A 24,863-nucleotide genomic window follows, 5' to 3' on the forward strand; every position below is an offset into this window, starting at 1 on the left:
ATGAGGATGTCATCAAAGTACACAACCAAGAATTTCCCCATAAAAGGCTTAAGCACTTGAGTCATCACTCTCATAAAGATATTAGGAGCATTGGACAATCCAAAAGGCATGACCATCCACTTATATAAACCATCTTTTGTCTTGAAGGCAGTTTTCCATTCATCACCAGGACGAACCCTAATTTGATGATAGCCCATTTTCAAGTCTATTTTGGACAAGATTGTTGCTCTAGCCATCATATCCAACATGTCATCCAACCGAGGGATATGAAAGCGATATTTCACAGTGATCTTGTTGATGGCACGACTATCAACACACATCCTCCAACTTCCATCCTTATTTGGAGTTAAGAGTGTAGGAACTACATAGGGACCCATGCTTTCATGAACAAAACCCTTTCTAAGTAGTTCATCTACTTGCCTTTGCAACTCAACGTGTTCTGCAGGGCTCATCCTATAGTGAGGCAAGTTAGGTAGGGTCACTCTGGGCACAAAATCTATGGCGTGTTGTATATCACACATGGGCAGTAAGTGATCGGGGAGTTCCTCAGGGAAAACATCCTTAAATTTCTGGAGCACTGACTTCACTTCTTCAGGTTGCTCCTCACGGGTCTCTCCATGAAGTTCCCTGGCAACTAAGAAAAACACAATGGATTCTTGAACTGCTACCCTTTCAAATGCCTTTGGGCTTATGATGTTCAGGCCTTTTGCCTTTGGTGCTTCTGTCTTCTTGCTCATGTCGATTGGCTTGGGTTTCAAAGAATTAAGCACAATATTCTTACCTTCAAACATAAATGAGCAAGAATTGGATCGCCCATGAAGGATGACATCTAAATCATAGCGCCAAGGTCTACCTAAGATAATATATCCTATATCCATGGAAATTATGTCACACCATATTTCAACCTTGTAGGTGAGAAATTGAAGTGGGACAACACATCTTTCTTTTATGGCTATGAAGGAAGTATCCACCCAAGAAACTTTATATGGGTTAGGGTGTGGGATCACTTTCAAACCTAGGCGGAAACAACGTTAGAGGACACCGCATTGATGCAACTCCCATTATCTATAACAACCTTGCAAGTTTTGTTACTACACTTAGTGTAAGTTTGGAAGATGACACTCTGTTCTGCCAAAGCACACTTTACCACATTCACTCTAAGGGCACCAAAGACAATCTTGGAATCATCAACTTGGGGAGAGATGGCTCTAATGCACGCGAGATAGCTAGGATCATCTTCCCATTCTGCCTCATCATCTTAGCTTTCTTCAACATTTGGATCATACATCAGCTCCTCAACATCTTCTACCTTTTCATTATCCTCTTGAATGACAAGGGTCCTAGAGGAACATCTAATTGCGATATGTCCAACCCCATTGCATTTGAAGCATTAGAGGCGAGAGCCTAATCTTGAGGGCTCATTAACCACACCTTTTCCCTTGTCCTCTTTATCTATTGGGATGCTATTGGGGTTGACCTTAGGGGGTAAGACAAGTCTAGATTTGCTACCAAAAGATTGAGGGTTGGTAGGAACACTTCGAAGCTCAGAACGTCGCCAAAAGATAGATTTGGATGCTAACTCACAATTCCTAGCAAGGTCATATGCTTCTCCTAAGGTAGTGACTCCTCTGGTGATAATCTCGCCTAGTAGGTTAGCATTTAAACCATTCTTGAACCTATTGAGTGTGACAATCTCTTCCTCGACCATTCGAATTCGCCTCTTGAATTCCTTGAATTTCTCTATATATTCAGCCACAAGAGCAGTGCCTTGTTTTAGGCGATCCCATTCCTCAAGGAGGGAGCTCCTATAAGTTGGAGGAAGATAATTCCTCAAGAGTGCATCCTTCGTCTCAAGCCAATCAATAATGGAGGGCTCACGTCGTCGCCTAAGGGTTTCCTCAAGGTCCTCCTAGAAAAGATCGACTCTTTCAATTAGCTTCACCCTGGTATACCTCACTTTCTTATTCTCAGCCCAATGGTAATAGTCAAAGAATTTCTCCGTTTGACGTAACTAATCTGTGAAAACCCATGGGTCTAGGCAGTCATCAAAGGTGGGTGCTTCTATCTTTTTCTTGGACCTCCTATCATCATAATCCCTAGGGCCATTGTGATTATAGTGATTGTGTTCAAAGTTTGGAGTCCTATCAAAGTAACCGTGGTTATTTTGCCTAAGCATGTTATCTCCTTCATGGCTAATAGTCTCTCTTTGAGATGCTTCAATTCGCTTTATCCTATCCAGTAAAGCTTGGACACTTTTTGCTAGGTCTCCTATGGTTTGCTCTAAGGAGGGCCTAGACTCCAAAGTGGATTGATGTTCAAGGTTTGACGTGATGCGACCACTACGTAGATGCATGTAATACTATATTTATGAATGCAGTTGAGATTCCCAAAAATTCAAGTAACCAATTCTCATTGTAAAATTAAGATCAAACAAGAGTACAAATAGAGACTAGATCAATGAATCAAAGGAATAAATTGCAGTCAAGTAGTGACAGCGTTCACAATATTGAGAAATAGCCCAAATAAAAGTCAAATTCCAATAAGCTCCACAGTTAATAATGAGAATCAGATATTTCAAAGAAATTGGGTTATGTCTTTTTCTTTTTTTTTTTGGAATTTTTAGAGTGGATACTGAAAGAAAGCACACATAATAAAAAAGCTAACTTGAGCACAAAATGGGTAGGCTTGTGGGGTATGGTGGGATATGCACATAAAAAATATAAAGATAATATTTTTTTTAATGAGACAAAATTGAACCCACCAAAAGAAAGTAAGAGTTGTACCCTGGTCAGTGGCTAACTTATTGCACTAGATAGTCACGGGCTTGGCTCCCCAAGTGAGTGGATCTGACTTGGACAGAGTGGACCTGTGGAGAACAATTCAAGGCCTAACAGCAACAATAATTTCTTTCTTTTCCTTCCTTTTGATTTGAATTTTTTTTTTGTTCGCAAAATAATAAAAATACACTGCTATGATGGGCTTAAGGGACTACAGGCTTTAAAAGAAATTTAAACGGCAGGCTTTAAAAGAGAAACTCAAACCACAAACTTAAAAAAAAAAAAAAAAAAAGGAAAGACAACAGAAACTAAAAGAGAAAAGGAGCGGCGGAGCAAGTACGAGGTGGCCTGGCATCAACGACGGCGAGGCGGTCTGGGCTTATCGACGTCATGGTCAGCGGTGCTTGATGGTGCAAATCAGAGCTCACTCGTCAGTCCGCAATGATGGAACCAGCACGGTGGAGCGATGTTGACGGCGAGTTGGTGTAGGTGGTTCTCTACGGCGCGAATCTAGTATTGACATCGGCGGCTCTCGTTGGCTTTCAAACTCCTCTGCCTCTGGTCTGGTGGCTGATGGGCTTGCGTGGGTCGCTCTCTCTCTTTTTCTTTTTTGGTGGCTTGTGGGTTCCATGATCAGAGGCAGGCACGGATGGAGGTCATTGGCTTGGAAGAGGCCGCTGGCTTCTCTGTTGGTTTGGGGATGAAAAACTCATGTGGCTAAAGGGGATATATGGTACGAATTGGTTCAACTTCTGGTTTGTAGATCTCGTGAGGTAAGAAATTGGGTTGCTGTGGTTTGCAAATCTGGTGGGGTAAGTATTTGAGCAATGGCATGTCTGGCGGCTGATTTATTTTTAGATGGTGAGTATGGCTCTAGGTTGTTAGTCGTGAATTTGGGTTGCTGAAAGGGGTGGTCAAGTTGGGCTCTGATACCAAAACTGACGTAGGACAACCATAGTATTTCAATGGAACAAATAAACAGAGAAAATAAACCCTAGGAGTCAGTACCAAGCAAAAACTGGAGTCAGCACCAGTTTAAAAAAAACACACATTTTTTTTATTATTCTCAAAACTATCTTATAATAATCAGAAAAAATGTTTAAATAGCTACAATAAAATGCATAAAGAAACCCTAATTATTAAATGCTTGGGCTTGCTTAGTTTCAAGCCCAATAATTAACAGGCTCCATCCATAAGGACACAGGTTAGGCCGTCTTCTTTTTGCTCTTCCTCCCATACATGCGTATAATTGGGGGCTTGTACCTTGTGTCCACACCAGAACACCCTAGTGAGCAACATGAGGGCAAGAAACCAGCAAAATCAAGGCAAAGAATCTGGGACAACCTTTTATCTATATCAACTATAGTTAACCACTCAAAATATTATGCAATTTTAGACTTGCAATTGGGCCATATGTATGCATGAAATGGTTTTTATTTATTTATTTATTGAACCAGTTAGTTTTTTATTGCAAACACAGAGGCAAGTTACACATTCGAGAGCTTAATGGACCCTGAGTCAAATAGATAGCAGAGCTATTAGCAATCTGCAGCAAGCATCAGAACTACAATACTTCAAGTACAGAAAAGACCAAATTATCTAGAACCCAATGGCTGGAATAGAAAGACTTCAAAATTTTCATTCATGAAGCAAAATGCTTGATATGCATTCAGTAATAATTATCACTATTTCATTTATATAATTCACCACAAAAAGCTACCTTAAATCATATCTCTCAATCTGGATGTAGACCATGAATTGCAGAACTTCCTCAATTATTTTATAATCAATCAATGATGCGTTATTTCCTCACATGGGGCATGATTTATATTTGCAGATTTTTGTTTTTATTTAATAGCTATATAAATTTTTTTTTTCTCAAAAAAACAAAAAACTATATAGAATTGTTAGCTTACTACGATTTTCATTTTTCATTACTTCGTGTATGGCTAATTGGTCACACACCCTTTTTTTTTTCGAACACCAAAAGTACAATACCAATTTGGTTATCCGTTCTCTATTATTTTATTTATGTTCAAAAACCAAAGAGCTACCAATTATGTGTGTGCCCTGATTTGAGTCTGAAAATTAAGGTTTTTTCGAATGCCAAAAGAGCAATATCAATTTGGTTATCCTATTTTAGAGCTGTTCAAATACTACAGAGCTACCAATTATGTGTGTGCCATGATCTTTGATAATTAAGTTGAGAAAATTCAAGTAGCATGTGGATTAACTTTTTCTAGCCAAGCCTGTGGTTGGATTTGTTTCTTATTATTTAAATTAATCTAACTTTTTAGGTGCCATAATATATTTTAGATTTTTGTTTCTCCTGCCTCAATCCTTTTGAAGCTTTTTGTTTCTTTCTGATTTCTTTGTCAGGTGACAAGGCATCTCTTTCTTATAAAATGACTTAGCTGATTTTTTTTAACACATTCTTTGTAATACATCACATATTTTTAAGCATGGCCACATCTACTAAAAAGTATAAAGAGGCATCTTTTAAGATTTTTTCTCACCGAGGTCGTTATCTTCTTCCATAAAGATTATTATTATTTTTTTTTTTTTGGGTACAATTGTTTATTCCATTACTTCTGATTTGCATAATAGAATAGTTTGCTTGATTATTTTCCCCAAACAAAAATCAATAGAGAAGCTAATTAGCCCCACAAATTCAATAAGAGGATGCTAGTTTCTTTGCTTTTTTTTTTTTTTTTGGTGACCTTGTTTAGCTTGGATGGAACAAACTTGTTCATTGAGGAGTAGAGTTTGATCTATCCATCTTGTTTCTATAGGGTTGGCTCTAATCCCGTAGCACCCATTATAAAAAGGCCCAAAAATCGGTTGGATGGATGATATTTTTTTTAAAGAAAAAACATAAATGAGTTGTGCACTCCTTCCTATCTATAAGGTTGAATTTAATCAACCATGTGTTAGCTTTATTCTATGCCAAATTTGTTTGTAATTCAGCATGTAGAAATCTTGTATTTAGGTGGAAATTATGTAAGGGTTGTGCATGAAACAGTGTGAAGAAATGCAAATTGTGTGTTTTCAAGAGGAGTCTCATGATTGGATCTTGCGACTGACTCGCGACTGGCAAGTCGCCAAAGTGGCACACGTGTGAAGCATGCAGGGAGCTGAAGGATCACAACAGCTGGAACACTATAAGGCAAAAAGTACAGTCTAGCCTGGAAGTCATCTTGTGACTCAAACTCGCAGCTCGTTCTAGTCGCGAGGCCAAGTCGCCAAAATGCCTTGTATGGATGAAAACTGACTTTTCACATTCCATCTCATACTCTACTATAAATATCCTTATACCCACGAAATGTAATGTGCTGAAAGAGGAGCCTATTGAGAGAAAAACCCTAAGAAAGGTTTCTACAACATACCCACCCTATTAGAGAGAGCTACTCAATCTTAGAGAGAAATCTTTGTAGTCTCTTCTCATTCTCTCTCACACTCATTTAGAGTGTTGAGTGTTTTTGAAGCTTGGGAAGCATTGGACGATGTCAAGGATGGCAGATGCAATGGGCTTATTGCGGGATTCGATAAGCTAGAGAAGACAAGGTTCGGCGTAATCATGTTGGAGCAAGAAACTTAGAGGGCTTAAGTGCACTGGGTCGATTAGGCTTGAGGGGTCTATTGCTATTCATATATCTCAACTTCATTCTCTAGTAGATTATTTGATCGCTTGGAGGGCAGCGGAGAGGTTTTACGCCGAGTACTTCGGTTTCCTCTTCGATAACACATCGCCATGTTATCTTTGTGTTTGCATCTCTCTTCCCTTACTCTTTACCTTTTAATTACTGATGTGTTTGTGATTGATTTTGGTTTAGAGTGTTTTCCCAATTTGGGTTTAGCTTATATTCATCTTTCCGCACATATATTGTTTATGTATAAGCTTGTGTTGATAATTTTGTATTTGGGGATCTAAACATTCATTGGTGTTTTATACACTAATTGAACATTTCAATTGGTATCAAAACGAGTACACTTGTTGTGGTTTAAATACCTAAGGGTCCGTCCGTTTGGGGTGAAAATAGGAAAAATGAAAAATAGAGAGAAGAAAATAAGATGGAAAATGTTGTTTTCCACTGTTCGTTAGGGGAAGGAAAATAAGAAAGGGAAAAAACTCGGGAGAAAGTTTTCTCTCCAGACCCACATTTTTTTCCCTCCCAAATCGGGAGGAAAATCTGGGGAGAAAAGTGCTATAGTAGCACTTTTACAAAAATGCCTTCTTCCCACTTTTTTTTTTTTTCAACGTTCTCTTCTCTCTCTTTTTTTTTTCTTCAACATGACTTGATCGTTTTTTTCAACACTCTCTTGTCTTCTTTTTTTTTTTTTTTTTTTTCAACGTGACCTGATCTATTCAACATTTTTTTTTCAACATGACCTGATTTTGTAATCACCTTTTTATTGGTTACAAAATCCTTTGCCCAATTAAATTTATATGTACACTATTATAATTTTTACATTATAATAATATAAATTTATATATATGATGTAATAAATTTTATATTATGTAATGAATACAAATAAATCCATTTCTTACATATTATATAACAAGGGTATAATAGTCAACTTATATAAATTACATTTTCCATCATTCTCTTTTTCTCTCCGACCAAACAAAAGAGTTTTCCACCCTCCCACTTTTCCACCCCTCCAACCGAACACACAAGAGGGAAAACTAAATATTTTTCATCTTCCCACAATTTTCTATTCTCCCACTTTTTCACTTCTCTAACCAAACGAACCCTAAGTGTGATCCTTGACCCCTTCTGCTTTTTGTCATGGATAGTGATTTGTATGCTTCTTTGGTTGTTAATGATTGTAGCATGCCACGTGTTTGTGAAGATAGCTTTATGAGTGTTAATCCTCATAATTGTCATAAGGTTCCACCTCCACAGCCACAAATTTTTTGTATCAGATTCTATGTGACTGTGGAGGTGGAACCTTATGAAAATGGAGGTAGAAGAGCAATGGAGGAGAGAGAAATGTGTAGTGGATGAGAAAGAGAGAGCAGAGAGAAAAATACCTATTTTTGGGATTAAAGATAGCTATAGAATGTTATAAATAAGGATAATAAATGAGATCCTTATCAGAATATCAGCATTAATGAGTGCTATACAGCACGGACCTCCCCAAGCCCACTTGTACCTTGGGCCCATGCCTCCAGCCCGACACACAACCTATGAGGGCCCAACCCTCCTATTTGGGTGTCTAACCCCAAACCGAATGAAACTATGGATGCAATCCCCATACCATCTCATTGAGCCCACAAGCCGAGGAACGAGCCATAGCCGTGCGCACATACCACCGTTCATATACCCGCAAGGCGGTCTGGCCAGAAACGCTCCCCGAGCGAGAGCATGATCGGCCGAGGACATAATATCCCAATTACTCGGTATTACCTTGTTGGTATCGCCATTGGACAATCATCCTGAAGTGGGAAGCTATTCCCAATGCCACTCTCACCATATTTCACTCCCCACTAAAAACAACCACTTTGCCTCAATAGCATTGGACCTCTAATACCACTAATGGCCAAAGTAATCATGACATAGTCAGTCATTAGGCTATAAATAGAAGAAGAGGGGTAAGAAAATGGGGCGAGAGAAAGGGGGGTAAAGGAGATAACAAAAAAGAGTGGTGAGGGAGAATAGTGTCTGTTTGAGGGGGAAATACCCATCTTGGATCTACAGTATTTCGAATCACCCACAATAGGAAATCCAAAGCCCACCTTATAAATAGATTGTGAGCCCAAGAGTGGGTAGGCCCATCCGCTCCACATTTGGCGCGCACAAGTGCATTTTTTTTATCGTTAGATCTATTTAATCTAATGGTTTAGAAAAGGTGTAACTCATCTAGAGTTACACATTTTTTTAACCATTGATTTCAATTATATCTAATGGTTAATAACACACAAGCTGCCATGTCATCAACTTCTAGAAATAAGTAATCTAATGCATTAAAAGTCATTAATTCTCTTGTTAAAAAAATCATTAGCTCTTTCCACCTTTCCAATCTTCTTCTTCTTCTCTCTCTAGACCACTCACGTCCTTCTCCTCCACTGACCCACACAACTCACTGGAGCTATATGTAGAATTTAGGTTGTTAAATCTAGATGTATAATCTGGTTTTAGATATCAATGTAAAACCAATTGAGGCCAAAAATTTAAATATTTTACCGGTCAGACTAGTTAGAGTCTTGTCCCTTGGCAATGAAGTGAGATAGTTTTGATCTAAATGTCAATTTAGTAATCGAAAAAAAAAATTATCTATATTTCTTGAATCTTGTCACTAAAGAGTCCTTTTATTTGGTTTCTCTTAAGTGAGAATACGTCTAATATAGTTCTTATGTTAAAATCCAATATTGGAAACTAAGCAAAAGAACAAACAAACAAAAGAAAATATGTGGATATTGGCTGGCTATGGAGATCTATGGAGATTGGCAAAAGAAAGAAGGGAGGAGAGAAGCCGTAAGTTGGAGAAGAATGTGAGGAGAGAGAGAGAGAGAGAGAGAGAGAGTGAGAAAAACTGAAAAAGTATAAAACTAAGAAAATTAATTTTCTCTCACTGCACTAAAGAGGTTTGGAATTTAATAACGAAAGAGAGAGAAAATATATTCTTAATTAGGCAAGCTGATGTGGACAATAGTGTTTTTTTAGCCATTAGATCTAATTGAAATCAATGGTTAAAAAAAATGTAACTCTAGATGAGTTACACTAGGTGTAACTTGAACCCATCTCTCTATATATAAATACATAATGTTTTTATTTTTATTTTAATCAAACCTTAAATCTTGAGCTTGTTCATGAGTATATTATTATATTTGAGTTTGGCTTGTTTATTAATTAAGCCTAAAGATAGGCTTGAGCCAGATTTAAATATAATTATTTTTATACTCGGCTTTTTCATATTCAAACCTAAAGTTAGGCTTGAGCTTCGTTCATTTCCTAAATAAACGATTATAAACAAGCTTAATTTCTCGAGTCGAACCCGAGCTATTTGTAAATATATTGGTTCATTTATAATCTTATTTGAAGGTTACAAAATCCAATGTGATTCCAAAGTTACATTCCCTTTAGGAGGAAAAAGTATCTAATATAATGTCTCGAATGCATACAATGTCACACTCACAATATATAATCTCATATGTAATATCTTATGTTTCGAATGCATGCAAATCACACTCATAGCATATGGATCTCATCCACCTATGAGACCCATATAATATGAATGGAATATTGCATGCATAAAAAACAATAGATACCAAGAGAAAAATGAATTGATTATTTTAAGAATATTTCATCTATTCTCTATTTAGAATTTTAATGGAAATGAATAAAATGACTCCATTCCCTCGTAAGAATTTCTCCCAAAAGAGCACTTATTCATTAATGAAATAAAGGTGAAAAACCAATTGTATCCTTATTTAGAGGGGAAAACAAATAAAATGTGTATGATATAATAATTATCCATTCCATTCCTTCTATAATAAATAAATATAAAACTCCACACATAACCTATTATATGAAATGTCCAATCGCGTATTTAGCAACATTAAATAGATCACGTTAATTTTCTCAACAAATAAAAAATCACGTTAATAATTACTTGAATTGTCGTGTTATGTGTTAAACGAGAAAATATTCTATTTGATAGGGTTTTAAACTTTTGATTATTCTTTTTCAAAGTTTGTGAACTGTAGATAGAGAATTGTTTATAACCACCCCCTCCCCCCACACACTAACTTGAAATAGCAGCATTGCGAAACAATCGTACAAGAAAGAATAATCATGATCTTAAGTTTTTTCAAGCATGATTGTAGACTTGTCTGGCGTTGTGTTAGGAATTCCCTAAAAGAACTTTGAGGTAGCTAAGATCGAGTTTTAGAATCAGTTTGGGATTACGGCAGGAGATATTAATTTTACTCTAGAACTTATACTCTACTGCTTAGTGCAATCCCAAATGCATGGTTTTGTTTATACAACTAACAACTTGTTTTCAAAATCCAACATTTGTCACGTCAAACATTATCATGTTCGGCAATAGAACATCCTTGTGTACAGTCGTGATCATGCCAAGACCATGTCATGGGCAATGATACAGACCCAATGCAAATATGTTAGATAATGTAAGCTTCTTTTATACACAGCCATAATTTTGACTGAAAAACAAAATACAAATCCATACGTACGAATTATAGTGTGTATGTAATCTACACCTAAAGAGTAGGTTGATTCAAAAGTTAATAGAATGACGCATAGAAGTCGCAAAGAAATCATCGCTATTTTAATTTTTAACAAAATTCCAAACGTGTCTATAGACTCTATTCGCAGTGGCCCAACATTTTGCCCCTCTTGCCCCATTGGATCTCCTCTTTCTCAGCAAACAAATAATCACTTAATATTGAATGCATCGTGGGGCATGAATTATTGTATTCTCACTTTGTTTATTCATTATAACCATGAAAATGTACATAGAACAATGAGGTTTTGCGGTAAATGTGCATCACAATTCACATGATATATCTAGTTCCTCGCAACAAACAGTAAATCATAGAAATTGCACCTGTTTGTTAAATATTTAATTCATATCAGTTCATGATTCATGAATCATGGTTACAATAGCATGACATTTTTGACGAGGAAATACAAGATCCATACTAAAACAACATTGCCTCTTTAGAATAGAGGCTGTTCTTGAGAAGATATCTGTATTTATACCTGTATTGGACACCTAAAGAGCAAAATGATTAAAAATATATGTCACTGTCCTCGTGTTGCAGGAGCCAGAGGTTGAACAGCAGCTAGAGGATTCACTTGGTATGAAAATGCGAGCTTCCACAAATCTACCAGAGCTCCTTTCAAGAACAGCGCTTGTCTTGTAACAGTCCTGAAACAAAAATATTTTATGAAAACATCATATCTCTTACATACAATAATTAACTTCTCCACCACTGGCCCTCAAACTTTCAATTCCATTAAGTATTTGTACTGCTTTACATGACTTGTTTCAACAAAGTGATTCCATGAAATATGTTAGGTCCAGTTCATGAGGGGAATAGTTTGGAGTTTCCTGGTGTTGGCGGGGGAATTGACAGGAAAACATGAGAAAAGTAGTTGTGTGTTGTGGAATAGGGTTCACTGCGAGGGCAGTGGAGGAGGTGGGAGAAATGGTGGGGGGCCACTCATGACATTAGTCAACCAGATAAATATTAGTTTGGAACTCAATAGTAACAATAAAAATATAACTGTGTGGAATATTAGAATGCAGCAATTAACATATGTGGATCTAAATAACCTATTTATAAAGCCCAATTCTCCTCCAATTCACCATCAATTGTTAATTAAGTTTATGATAACTAGGACAAAGAGATGACATTTCAGCTAGATAAATAAAGGGCATTTTAAACAGTTTTTATTTTAGAGCACTCCATACTGAGAGCAAGCAAAATGAACCGGGAACCAAATAAGATTTGAACCTAAAGAAAAAAGAATAGATTTTGACCTGAGGCTTTGAATTTGAAGTCATGGTAGATCAGAGAGAATAAAAATACATTACCTCTTCAAAGCAGCTTTTTTCCTTCGGAGAACATAAAACATGAGCAGGATCAAACAGCCCAGCATAATCTTTCCCTTAGATATGACCAATCGAGCATTACCAAACTTCAAAGTGATGGTACGAAACCACCAGAAATATGGCTCCATTCGTTCAGACAATTTTAAAACTGCTTGTTTTGTAACATTCCCTTGATTAGGTGGGTAATTGGCTTTTAAGGCTTTTTGAGAACCCTTAGACACATTCAGTTCTTTCTGTGAAGATAAATGGCCATCATGGTTATCTGCTAGCAGAGGTGAGGACCCTTGTAACAAGTTGGTCGCTTTAAGAGAATGCAGGGAGTGCAATTTCCTCAAAAGTACCTAGAAGAAAGGAGATGGAAGAATATAAGAAGAAAGAATATTCTTTTCATCTATCAATAAAATCAATCAAGTTTACAATCATCATTTTGATATGTTATATAACGTAGAGCATAATGTGAATCAGCAATCATCATTTTATAACTTAGTCCAAAAATGATATCAAATATCACAAAATCAGTAAGGTCTTGAACAGTACATGTACTGCCAAATCCAAGAACAGTCTCAACTGATTATAATAAAGCATGAATGCATGATTCCAACTTAGATGTACCACATAATATATATATACCTGTCGTTTTTCCTCAGGTAGTGCAGCTTTCTCAACCCACGAGATAGCAAGTTGCATATCTTGTAAAACTGTTGCAAGTAGCGTCACAGCATAGACCTCAACAACTTCCACATATTCATCAACTCCCAAGATAAAATGCCTCTCAGATCTTGCCATACAATCTACATTTGCTTCTGCACCAACAAGAACATAGTATTGTTCATCCACACAATTCCACTTGCAAAGGAACTCCTCAAGAAATTCTCGAACACCAAAAGAAGAACCATCTGATATCTGAAAACAAGCCCTGACAAACAATGATAAAAATTTTACAACCACCCTTCCAAGAAATAGACTGAATTACCCATGTCTTCTAATTTTACAACCACTCCTTTAGAAGTATAGAGAATACCCCTTCCAAGAACATGTTTGCAAAGCCTATGTTACATGGACAAAATAGAAAGACTGAATTACCCACGTCTTCTTTCCATTGTTAAGTTTCCCACATCTTCTAGACTATATTATGCATTTAAATCCCACATGCTTACTCATCAAGACATTTATAACAAGCATGAATCAAACAAAATATTGGTTTGTTGATCCTTCACTGTTATAGGAATACTTCAATAATGATGCTACACTGCATGGACCCTTCAGTTTGCCCAACATGCAAACAATGAAAAGAAGCAGATAAATCCACAGGATAACCATGTCCCAGGTTCTACGTTTTGTGGATTAGATTAAACTTACACATGCTTTAAGCCATAGCTTGAACCCCCATAGAAAGTAGTTAATAGGGAGAAAAAAAAGGGGCTTCAATAAAAGTTTCTGGAGAGTGGCTACGTTGTCTTCTTAGGCATGTGCTTGGAGTAAAAAAAAGTGATGGAAATACAACATGAATTAGAAGTTCTCCTTGGCTAAACTCATGATGTTCTTCATCAATCTCTATTCCTTTGGTGCTCTCCTCACTTTGGGATTTTTTTTTTTTTTGGGGGGATAGGTAAAAGGATTAAAAGCAAGAGGGAAAAAACATATTAATGAATAATAAAAATGGAATGATAATGCTAAAAAGAAGCAGATAAATACACAGGATAACCATGTCCCATGTTCTACGTTTTGTGGATTAGACTAAACTTACACATGCTTTAAGCCATAGCTTGAACCCCCATGGCAAGTAGTTAATAGGGAGAAAAAAAAGGGGCTTCAATAAAAGTTTCTGGAGAGTGGCTACGTTGTCTTCTTAGGCATGTGCTTGGAGAAAAAAAAGTGATGGAAACACAACATGAATTAGAAGTTCTCCTTGGCTAAAACTCATGATGTTCTTCATCAATCTCTATTCCTTTGGTGCTCTCCTCACTTTGGGATTTTTTTTTTTGGATAGGTAAAAGGATTAAAAGCAAGAGGGAAAAAACATATTAATGAATAATAAAAATGGAATGATGATGCTGCCCAGGATCGAACAGGGGACCTTCAGTGTGAAAGACTTTGGGATGCCAAAAGGACAGTTCTTCCTGAATTCATTGATCCCTATTCTCCTCTAAGCCTTTTACGCTATTGTATGCATCAACATGCCTTAGTCCCTCTTCGCTCTCTATGAAGAATTATTTCTTTTTTAAAAGAAAAAGCTATTCCCTGGCCTTTTGCATGCAAACAAAAGTCCCAACTTGTATTAGTTATTTGAGAAAAGTAAAGTAGTTGTGCAACCTAAGCATTTCAAATAATAATTGAAGATTATTTACTTTAAATTCTGATGATTTAAGGAAATCCATCCCCAAAGCCAATAAATTGAGAGAAGAGAGGGAGGGTCAGAATCCCTTGAACAACTGGGGTAATAGACAATTGACGTATCCTAAAAACTCCTTTGGCCTTGTTTATATTAATAGGCTACTTTACATACCAAAAAAATACTATCAAACAAGACCAATTATGGACATTCTATCCATATCATGGCTGTTTTGACAAAATAAACTTTTAAGGGTTCAGCTTATTTTTATTAAATTTAAGGTCAGACAACAAAACATTAGATTATAACCCTTCATATATTCTTTTTCAAATTCAAATCACATGGCAAAACTGAAATAAACAGAAAGTATGATGTGCAAAAGATAAAGGTACCCAATAAGTAGAACTTGAACAGGGATAGCTGTAACAGACACGTATAGTAGTTTAAGTTGATTCAGAATTTCTGATGTCCTGCATGCACCCAGAAGAAGTTATGAGTAAAATTTTCAAGATTACCATAACACATTCCAGTTGCCTAGCCAAAAAATAACGTCTATTATAACAAGTTGATGAGTTTGGGAACAAAACAGAGAAAAATAAAATGATCTAATTATATCATTTGGAAGATGGGAAAGGAGAAGAATTAAATTACCATCTCCCAAAATGAGTTATAAAGAAATCCTCCCAAATATAATTCTTTTATAAGATAAAGGGGCATCAAAAGTTTTTATTTATTTATCAATAATGAAAACTTTATTGATATCAAATAAAACAGTCACCCAAGTATACAGGATGTACACAAATGGGGACAGTTCAATCAATCACGTAAATTACAAATATCAATCTACAATTGACATCTAATCCAACGAAGTCCTAAAGAAGAACAATTTGATGTCCGGCATATTCCATTCAACATCCTTAAAGCTTTAGGCATTCCACTCACCCTAAATACACCACATCAAACAGTGTGGAACGGCTTTTCAAACAATTCCATTCTTATGACAACCAAAGAGCCCTTGTCAAGAAGCAAGTAATTCTACCAGTGTCTTTGGCATGACCTAGACCACTCCTAACAAGTCTAACACCATCAACCACAACTCCATAGCAACAAGAGAATGAAGAAATAAGCGATCCACCATTTCCCCATTACCTTTGCACATATAGTACTAATCCAAGACCCAAATGTTCCTCTTAAACAAGTTTTCAATGGTCAAATTTCTCCCTGATGCTGCTATCCAAGAAAAGAAAGTTACTATGAGCATGATTTTCAACTACCAACTGCTCTTCCATAGGAAAGACATATCATTAGAAAGGTCAAAACACTATAATACCCATGCACTGAAAAAACCCATACTCTTAGCAGGTTTCCAGCACATCTTATCATGCCCAACTCCATTTAATGGAATAGAATAAATCATCCCCCTGCCACCAACAGACTCTTTATCACGGCAGATCCCAAAGAATTCTGGAAACCATTTTGTTTACACTGGAAGGCCCAAACACCATTCATTCATTCAAAAATGCTCGATATCAAAACATTTAATGAATCCCCCAAGCATTTCCAAAACCATTAAATAACAAATCAAAAGCCAAGAAAACCTTCAAATCTACAAAATAAATAAATAAAAACTCATAGAAGAACTTGGGTCCTTAAGAAAAAGAAGAAACCCATACATGTCTAATAAACCCATCCAATGAAACATCCATTTCCATATCCATGTTCTACTTACAAGTGAGCAGAATGTTGCATTCCCTACATTAATTGAGAGCATTGCACACTAGTATGACCTTTTTATCTAGTAAAATACAATCTTTAATAATTTTTTTTTTTTTTTTGGTATGATGCAGGAGAATTTTCACTCAAATTAGTTGCACGGTGCAGAAAATATTGTACAATACTTATTGTTAATTAAACTCCCATAGGCAACTGACCTCACTTGCTAGAACCAGTTTGTGGGTAACCCAAGTGCCTTTTCACCCCTGATGGGCTAAGCAATTTATCCTCGTGCCCAGAAGGCATTTTTCTATCCTACCCTACCGTACCCTATTCCATCTTTTTATAAAAACTTCCAAAACATAATAACAGTAAGTCTTAAAAAGTAACATATATTCAATGAAATTCATATCTCTCTCTCAAAACAAATGTAAAGAGTTTAATGAAAGATACCTTCCTAGTGCCTTCAAGGATTGGACCAACACCATACCGGTCGACTCCAACATGTCACGGAATCCAACATCATCTTCTCCAACTTCAACAAGGCTTTTAGCATCATCGTTACAAACACGCTTCAATATGGACGAAGCTAATGATTCTGCCTCCGAATACATTGAGCAAACAAGGTAGCTGCCATTCCCAACCCAACCCAACACAACACAGCGATATCAAAACTTATGTCAGTGTTTTTCAATTCTTAAAATTTTCAAATACAAACAGAACCCAAGAAAAAACAAATATTTAATTGCTTTGAAGAAAGGAATTGTTGAAGAAATTTGAATATAAAAAAAAAAACAAAAAGAAGTTAAACCAAATTACCTCTCGGAGCGCTCGATTTCTTCCCAAATTGAAGGATTTGATTTAATTACAGCCATCTTTCTGTGTGTGTGTGTGTGTGTGTGTGAGTGTGGTGGGAGGGAGCTTTGGCTGTGCAAGTAGGGGGGAAAGAAATAATAATAGGGGCGGAGGTTGGCAGTGGAGATGGAAATGAAATTGGGAAGAGAGAGAGAGAGAGAGGGAGTTGCGGAGTGAGATGAGAAACCGCACCGCACCTGAAGCCGACCACGGAGACTAGTGGTCTTTACGACGCCAGTGCGGTGATGCAGTCGGAAATCAATTCCGATTACCGATATTTGTGCCGAACCGATATGTTAATGCTGTAGTCCTGTTCTATTCCTAATATATACACATATTTGGCTGTATTTTTATTTTATATATAATATTTATTTTGAGAATCTAATTTATAAGTCGGTACAATAATTTGATAATTAATAAGAGAGTGGTCATAATTTTTAGGTAATTTTCTACGTGGAAATCGATATTAATTTTATTTGCATTACATTCTGATTTTAGTTGTTTAGGTTCTGCCTCTCTATTGAGTTGATATATATTGAGATTGAGTAATGTATATTGTTAGTGTCTGATTGAGCAATGAGTAATTATGGTATAAGAGCACTTGCAGCAGTGGAGCTAAATAGCTATATTATTTTAAAAAAAAGCATTTAAATAAATTTATATTTTTTATCTCATTTTTCAACCGCGCATCTATAGATAGATGTACTGTTCATAAGTTAAAAAAAAATTAATTTTTTATTTTGTGTTCACATTACCTTTTTATTGTGGTGTTTTTATTGTAGTGAGATGTATTATTTTATTGTGGTAGATATATTATTTTATTGTGATGTTTATATTATTTTATTGTATTGAAAGCTAAAATAGATCTACTGCTGCAGCATGTGTGTAGGTAAAATAGATAAAGTAACTTTTGGTGAAGCTAAATTGCTAAATTTTTAGCTCCACTGCTGTGGATGCTCTAAGTATGTGTTAGAATATGCTTTTGTGTGTTGGCTGATCGCAGAAAAATATTATTTGGCATTTTTACTTTTATTTTTATTTTTTAATCTGACTTTGTTTTTGCTTCTGTTTTATATGTGACTAGATTTTTGATGGCTTACTAAATAAAAAAAACAATTTGTATTTAGTTGAAATCTTGAACAGGTTGATATATTGATATAATATTGGGCTTGAAAGCCTAATTTTTTTATTATTAAAAAAAAAGTTTTTTTTAAAAAATATTTTAAACCAATCAAACTGTCTAAACCAACTGCAAAAAATCACACTTCTATAGGTCAAAAAATCGACCCTAGGCGGTGTGCATCGGTTCAATTAGGAAAAAACCGATGCTTATCGATTCGGTGATAAATTTGGGAAAAAACCACACCGACCGAACCGCGCACACCCTAAAAAATTTGAAACCCTCCATAAGTAAAGCAAGTAAGCAACACAGAGCCCTTGACACTCTTACATCAATGCAGTCTATATCGGAGAATTAACTTCATTATAGTATTATTTATAGTTATGGATTAGATACAATCATATTCACACTCTATCTTGGTTGCATGTAAAAGATTTTATAAAAAACAAGTAAATGAAAGAGAAAATTGTAAGGTAGGGAGTAGTCTTTAAGAACTGGAGATAAATGACACACACACAAATATTGACACATTGTAAGTGGGGAAGGGGGATTTGTACCCTGGATTATCTCTGTTAGAAACACTAGAAAATGCCATTTGACTTAAAGGTCATTGGGGGCTTGTTCCATTTTTATGTGATTGTAGAAAGGAAGAGTTGGTTTAACCTCTTATCCGAGAATGTTGAAGTCTTTTATTAATCTTTGTGGCGATGGATATACTGAAAGCAAAAATAAATGAAAAGAAAAATATGTTTATATTTGTTACCTATCAAGAAAAATGTTTATATTTTTCAAAATTAATGCGAAGGGGAAATTTGTATTTCAAAAACGTCTGGCAGGAGCTTAAATGGCACCTTATTCCTTTGTAAGGGTACATGGATGGCGAGGTAGAAAAATCACATTCATCATGTGCATTAATTCTTTTACCATGGGAGTAAACTTGCCAAGTAATAATAAGCCCAACATTGAGCTAAAGAACATTAGGTTTGCATGAAAGTCAACCTATAAATTCTCGTTTTGAATGGACCATTTAGGTTTGATAATTTTCTTTACTAGGCTTCTCTTGTATTTTGTTTTTATCTAGTTTGTGATGGACATCCACTTGCTTTGGCTCCTTTGTGTGCTCCATTTATGCAATTAGGATTGAATTCCAAACAGGAACTACTTTATCATATCAAAAATTCAGTGCTTTCAATAGATCCCCTTTTAGTTGTTTTTCTTGGACTAGATCTAGAACTATCATTGATGTTAATTTGTGAGTGGTCTACCTACCTCGTATAGACTATACACTTTTTCCTTTATTTTTTGGGTTTTTTTGATAAGTAAAAAATGTCATTGAAAATTGAAATTAGAAATTACAATGAAAACAAGACATACCTATCAAAAACAATACAATGAAAACAAGGCACATAGGCAGTGTGTTATAGAGACAATAGAAAATGGAAGTACAAAAATCAAGCAAATCAGGCATAGAAATAAAAGTAAGAACACTCGAAGCATCTGCTCATTCAAAAAAAGTCTCAAAGAAGGAAAGCTTCAACTCATGAATCAATCTTTTATTACCTTCAAAGGTACGTGCATTCATTTCCCTCTAGATAACCCACATGAGAAAATGAGGGACCATACTCCAAAGCACCTTAGTTTTGTGTCTATTGAACTTGCCTGACCAACTAGTTGAAAGTTCCATAACACCAGGTGGCATGACCCAATGAACCCCAAACAGTGAACACACCTTATTCAACAATCTAGGAATCATGGACACAGATATGGTAACTATTCAAGGATATGAGCAATTCCTTAAAAATTATAACATGATATGGCGGGTACAACACAAGTATGGCACCGCAAATGAAGTTTCTATGCTTCCTAGTCCACAACTCTTGAGCTAAGGGGCAATGTAGCAGTAATTGATCAATAGTCTCCCCGTTCCTCATACGCATACAACATTGATGATGCTGATAATTGCTAGTAAGCTACACGGTCCTCATGCTCTAAGCAAGACATGCACAACACAAAGAGAAGAAGAAGAAGACCCTACGAAGAGTACCGGTGTGGTACCGGCTAAATACCCTCCGACGGTCAAGTTAGAGAATTTCTCACAATTCTAGAGTGTCTGAGCTGGGGTGAATTATGTGTACCTTAGTTTGTGAGGGCTTTGGGGTTTTTATAGTAGCGTTTAGTTGACATTCATTCCTTGGCAGAAAAGATCTTTCCTTGTAGAGGAGATTCTTATTAATGTGCGTATCTCATGGGACTCTTTCCATGTTGAGATTTATTCGTGGAGCACAAGATGTTTCCATTTATACCAATTCATGGAGTCCAAGCAAAGTCATGTTAGGTCCGTCAAAAGCTTCTTTGTTCCCGTCAACTTATTCCTGTCAGATCCCCATCCTATACGGACATTCAAGTCGTTAGGTTCAAAATGCTGTCTGCTTGGAAGAAGAGTCGACGAGTCAAGGTCAAAGTCGTCGACTTTGGGTATGTAGACGTCGTCCGCTTTGTTAAAAGTATAACATAGCTGACGAGTTTGACATCTTTTCAAAATTACCATTATCATCTGCCCCTTACTCCATGGCTTCGTCAACTTTAGCTGACGGGGTATGGAGTTTGATTTGCACCTCTTCATTTGTTCGAAAAATGGCGCGTTCATTAATAGTTCCTCGAGCAGCCATCATTTAATGCTTAGGACACGTAGCATAGGCTGGTTGGCTCCGCTTCTGAACAAAACGTCGTTTTGTTTCCCGTGTATTTTCGTCCTATGAATACCTCACTTCTTCCCCACATTTCTCCTTATTTCATCCTTGCAAACTTTAGGAGAAAGAAAGTTGTCACCCGTTGCCTTGCTGTCGTCACTTTGCGGATCACGTCATCCTGCTTGTTTTGCCAATTTATGGATCTTGTTAGCTCCAAAATCGTCACTTCTACCTGTAAGTCCACTTTTCCTTTCCATTTTCTTTTTGCTCTGGCTTTCGTAGTTTAGTCGTCACTTATGCTAGAGACCCGTCAAAGTAGGTTCTTAGTTTACTCCGTCGCTTGTAGGTGAATAGATGTCAGGTGGTAAAGAAGCGATGAGTGAACAAAGAGGGCCTTTCCTGGTCGTCAGAGAGGGAGTTGTCTGCCCATTCTCCTAACGATGAAGTGGAGAGTCATGTTGGAGAGGAAGGTGAGGAAGTAGAGGACAATGACGATGGTGATGAGGGAGGAGAGGTTGAAAAGGACGTGGGAGAAGATGACGGGGGCGAGGGTGAAGGTGACGAGGGAGCTCCAGAGGCAAGAAGCTCTGGAAGCCCCGGTGATGGATACACTCGTCCCTTTATTCTCCCCAAGATTTGGACCATCAATGACTTCAAGCCAACGATGATGACAAACATCTTTAAGAATTTACAGGACCGTTACCAGATTCCTAACCATACCCCAATCTGTCTCCCTGAAAAGTTTGAAAAGTGTTATTCAGGGAGGACCGTTGACATTGGTATGTATGACGCCAACTTCGCAGCTGGACTGAGGTTGCCACTAACAGCATTACACGGTCAGTTGGCCAATTTTTTAGGACTATCCGTCAGCCAAATCACTCCCAATGCTTGGAGGATATTCATTGGAGCTGATATCCTCTGGGGTCGTCTAAGTGGTGGGATCGTTAATTTACATTGGACGAGTTCTTTTGGTGTTATAGGCCCTAGCACATTGTCTTGTCTCAAGGGATATATCACTTTGCAGCTAGGAAGAAAGCGCTTAGGCTAGTGTCGGACATGCCTGACTCCAATAGAAAATGGAAGGGCAGGTACTTTTTCGTCCAAGGGACGGATTGGGTATGCCGTCCAGAAGAGTGGGTTACAATGCCTCATGGCTTCGACAATACTTGGGGTATTGTCAAAAATTCAGGTTTAGTGTCGTCAGTTTTCCTTTTATTTCTTTCTCTGTTTATTTGCTAAGTATTTAACGCCGTCGTTTTCTTTTTCAGCCAGTGTTCGTCCGCGTATAACTAACGAGCAGGAGGTTTTTATACGCCGGGTTCTGGAAAATCCATTCGAGGAACGGAAGTGTAGGGTCCTGATCACTCTTGATACCCTACATGCCTATTGTGCTGGGGTTTTAAGTCCAATGAGGTTCCTTTAAACTCCCACGTTGACATTATCAAGCTGATCCTCAACCCTCCTCCTGCAATGTGCCAAGCTTAAGACCAATGTCTAGTCTCCCTTAATATGGCTATAACACTTTAAGAAATCTGGCGAACCCGAAACTTAGAGCTCCATCTTCCTGGCTCCATTGATCTTCACTCATCCATAAAGAACATCCACAACAAGTTTCGTGAATGCGCTCTGATTTTCTCACATACTGAACCTTCCATAACTAAGCTGCCTTCTCCCAAGTGGACTCCCCCTCCTTTGGGCTTTGTTAAACTCAATACTGATGCAGCTATTTCAGATTCCAGCTCTGCACATGTTGTTATTGCCAGGGACTATAATGGTGCTGTCATTAAGGTCTGGGCTAGATTTGCCCCCAAACATTCTCCTCTCCAAGCTGAAGCCTTAGCTCTTCTTTGGCTAGTACAGCTTGCAAGACGGGAGCAATGGAACCACGTCTAATTTGAAGGTGACTCCAAAGTTTGTTTCGAGGCCATTCTCTCCAATAGTGATTGCCCAGCTTGGTCTATCGCCCATATAGTCGACGATATTCGTGATTTAGCACTATCTTTTTTATCTTGTAATTTCTTTTGGGTTAGTAGAAGCTGCAACTCTACTGCCCATGCTACAGCAAAGTTTGCTATGAATTCTAAGGAGTCTTGTTTCTTTAATTTGGGCAACCTTCCCCCTTGTCTGGTAGATGCTTGTAAGGAAAATGCGCACCCTTGTATTTTCCCCTCTTAGTTTTATTTTAAATTGCAGCTTATCAAAAAAAAAAAAAGTGGCCCTTAATTGGCCCATTTGGGCCTTGTCCCTTCTTTGAAGGCCCGAATGGTTTTTTTTGTTTTTTTAATTTTAATTTTGTAATGTTTTGGGCCTTGATACAATGTTTGTGATATTTTAGACCTCAACACACATCCTACAAGTTCTAGGATTTTCCCTCTTTTATAACATCTTTCATTAGTTCATAAAGTCATCCCAAGTTTTGTTACAAAAATCAAAATTTCAAGAGGTTATATAAATCACAAAGGGAGTTCGTGTGAAAATATCTATGCTTGAAGAGTCAATGGGTTTAGAGCTGAGTGTGGTCACATCCATAAATAGTCCATGAGGTAGCAATAGATATAACATTAAGTTTATTGTATAAACTTGGAATTCACCCAGTAGATTTTGTTTCCTTGGGGTACGTTGGTGGATAAATCCTCACAGTGGTTTTCCCTTTGGAATAGTTTTTTCTATTGGTTTTCTCTATGTCACCAAATGTTGTGTTCTTTGTTTGGTTGTTTATTGTTTTTCATATGGTGTCTGCTACTCTTTGGTAATTAACTTGAAAATCAATCTAAACTCATAACTAGTTATTTTGTTGAAGTTGATTAATGCCACTATAAAATAAACTTGGATACTTAATAACATTTTGTCATCCATAAATGCTTTTGTCAAAGACAATATGTGTATTGTGCAAAATGCAATAAGTTAGATTTGAGGAAACTTAGGTTTTTTCGAATGCCAAAAGAGCAATACCAATTTGGTTATCCTTTCTCCTATTTTAGTTAAGTTCAAATACTAAAGAGCTACTAATTGTGTGTGTGCCATGATCTATGATAATTAAGGTGAGAAAATTCAAGTAGCGCTACTCAAAATAGCATCATGCCTCCAAACTTTCCAAAACAGGAGTTAAGAGGTTAATTGTGTTACAATAGAAAGGGGCCAAAGCGTGGATGGCAGCTTTACACATAGTATGGGCTACGGGCTAACCCCATTTTGCATCTCTTTGCCCAACAAAAACTACAACTCTTGAAGTATTTTGACACACCCCCCCCCCCCCCCCCCCCCAAAAAAAAAAAAAAACTTCTATTACATTGGATAGTAACTACTCAAAATTCTTGGTCTCCTTCCTAAGTGCATCAAAAAAACACACATTTGAGTCGTGAAAAGTTTGGATGATCAAGTGTTATTTTTGGGTTGTGATTGTTCCTTACCTCGTCTTTTCACTCAAAGATGAAAGCATTAATCCATTGCCCTCTGGAGTCTTGAATAGCTAATCTAGACTTTGATCCAATTTGGCAAACACCTACACTTTACTTGGATAATGCAAGTTAAGTTCTCTAACTGAAGCTGATGCTAGAATCCTGATATTTTTAGGGTATGTTTAGATACCGCTTATTTTACTTAATCTAAAAAATTATTGTTAAAAGTACTGTAGACAAAGGTAAAAGTTAGTTAAAATAGTACAGTAAGCCTATAAATAGTGCCAAAAAATATAGTGGGGCCCATGAATAGTAACTAAAATAAGCTGAATAGTGAAATAATTTTAATTTTTCATCCTAACCCACACGCACACTTAATGTAAACTTTCAGTT

At 36.8% G+C, this 24,863-nt stretch overlaps 1 protein-coding gene across 2 annotated transcripts; it reads right to left on the bottom strand.

Annotated features, from left to right (window-relative positions):
• Positions 1-11,215: 11,215 nt before the first annotated feature.
• LOC142618285 (protein APEM9-like) lies at positions 11,216-17,565 on the bottom strand. Of its 2 annotated transcripts, XM_075791192.1 has the most exons (6): positions 17,227-17,565; positions 16,861-17,037; positions 15,087-15,164; positions 12,993-13,278; positions 12,345-12,703; positions 11,216-11,675 (listed from the first exon to the last, which is right to left on the bottom strand). In XM_075791192.1, the coding sequence occupies exons 1-6, from the start codon at positions 17,280-17,282 to the stop codon at positions 11,549-11,551; spliced, it is 1,083 nt and encodes a 360-aa protein (XP_075647307.1). In that variant the 5' UTR covers positions 17,283-17,565; the 3' UTR covers positions 11,216-11,548. The 2 variants fall into 2 exon arrangements, with proteins under 2 accessions (XP_075647307.1, XP_075647308.1); XM_075791193.1 differs by lacking the exon at positions 15,087-15,164.
• Positions 17,566-24,863: the final 7,298 nt, after the last annotated feature.

Source organism: Castanea sativa, chromosome 12 (genome assembly GCF_040712315.1).
Source record: "Castanea sativa cultivar Marrone di Chiusa Pesio chromosome 12, ASM4071231v1".
Taxonomy (NCBI): domain Eukaryota; kingdom Viridiplantae; phylum Streptophyta; class Magnoliopsida; order Fagales; family Fagaceae; genus Castanea; species Castanea sativa.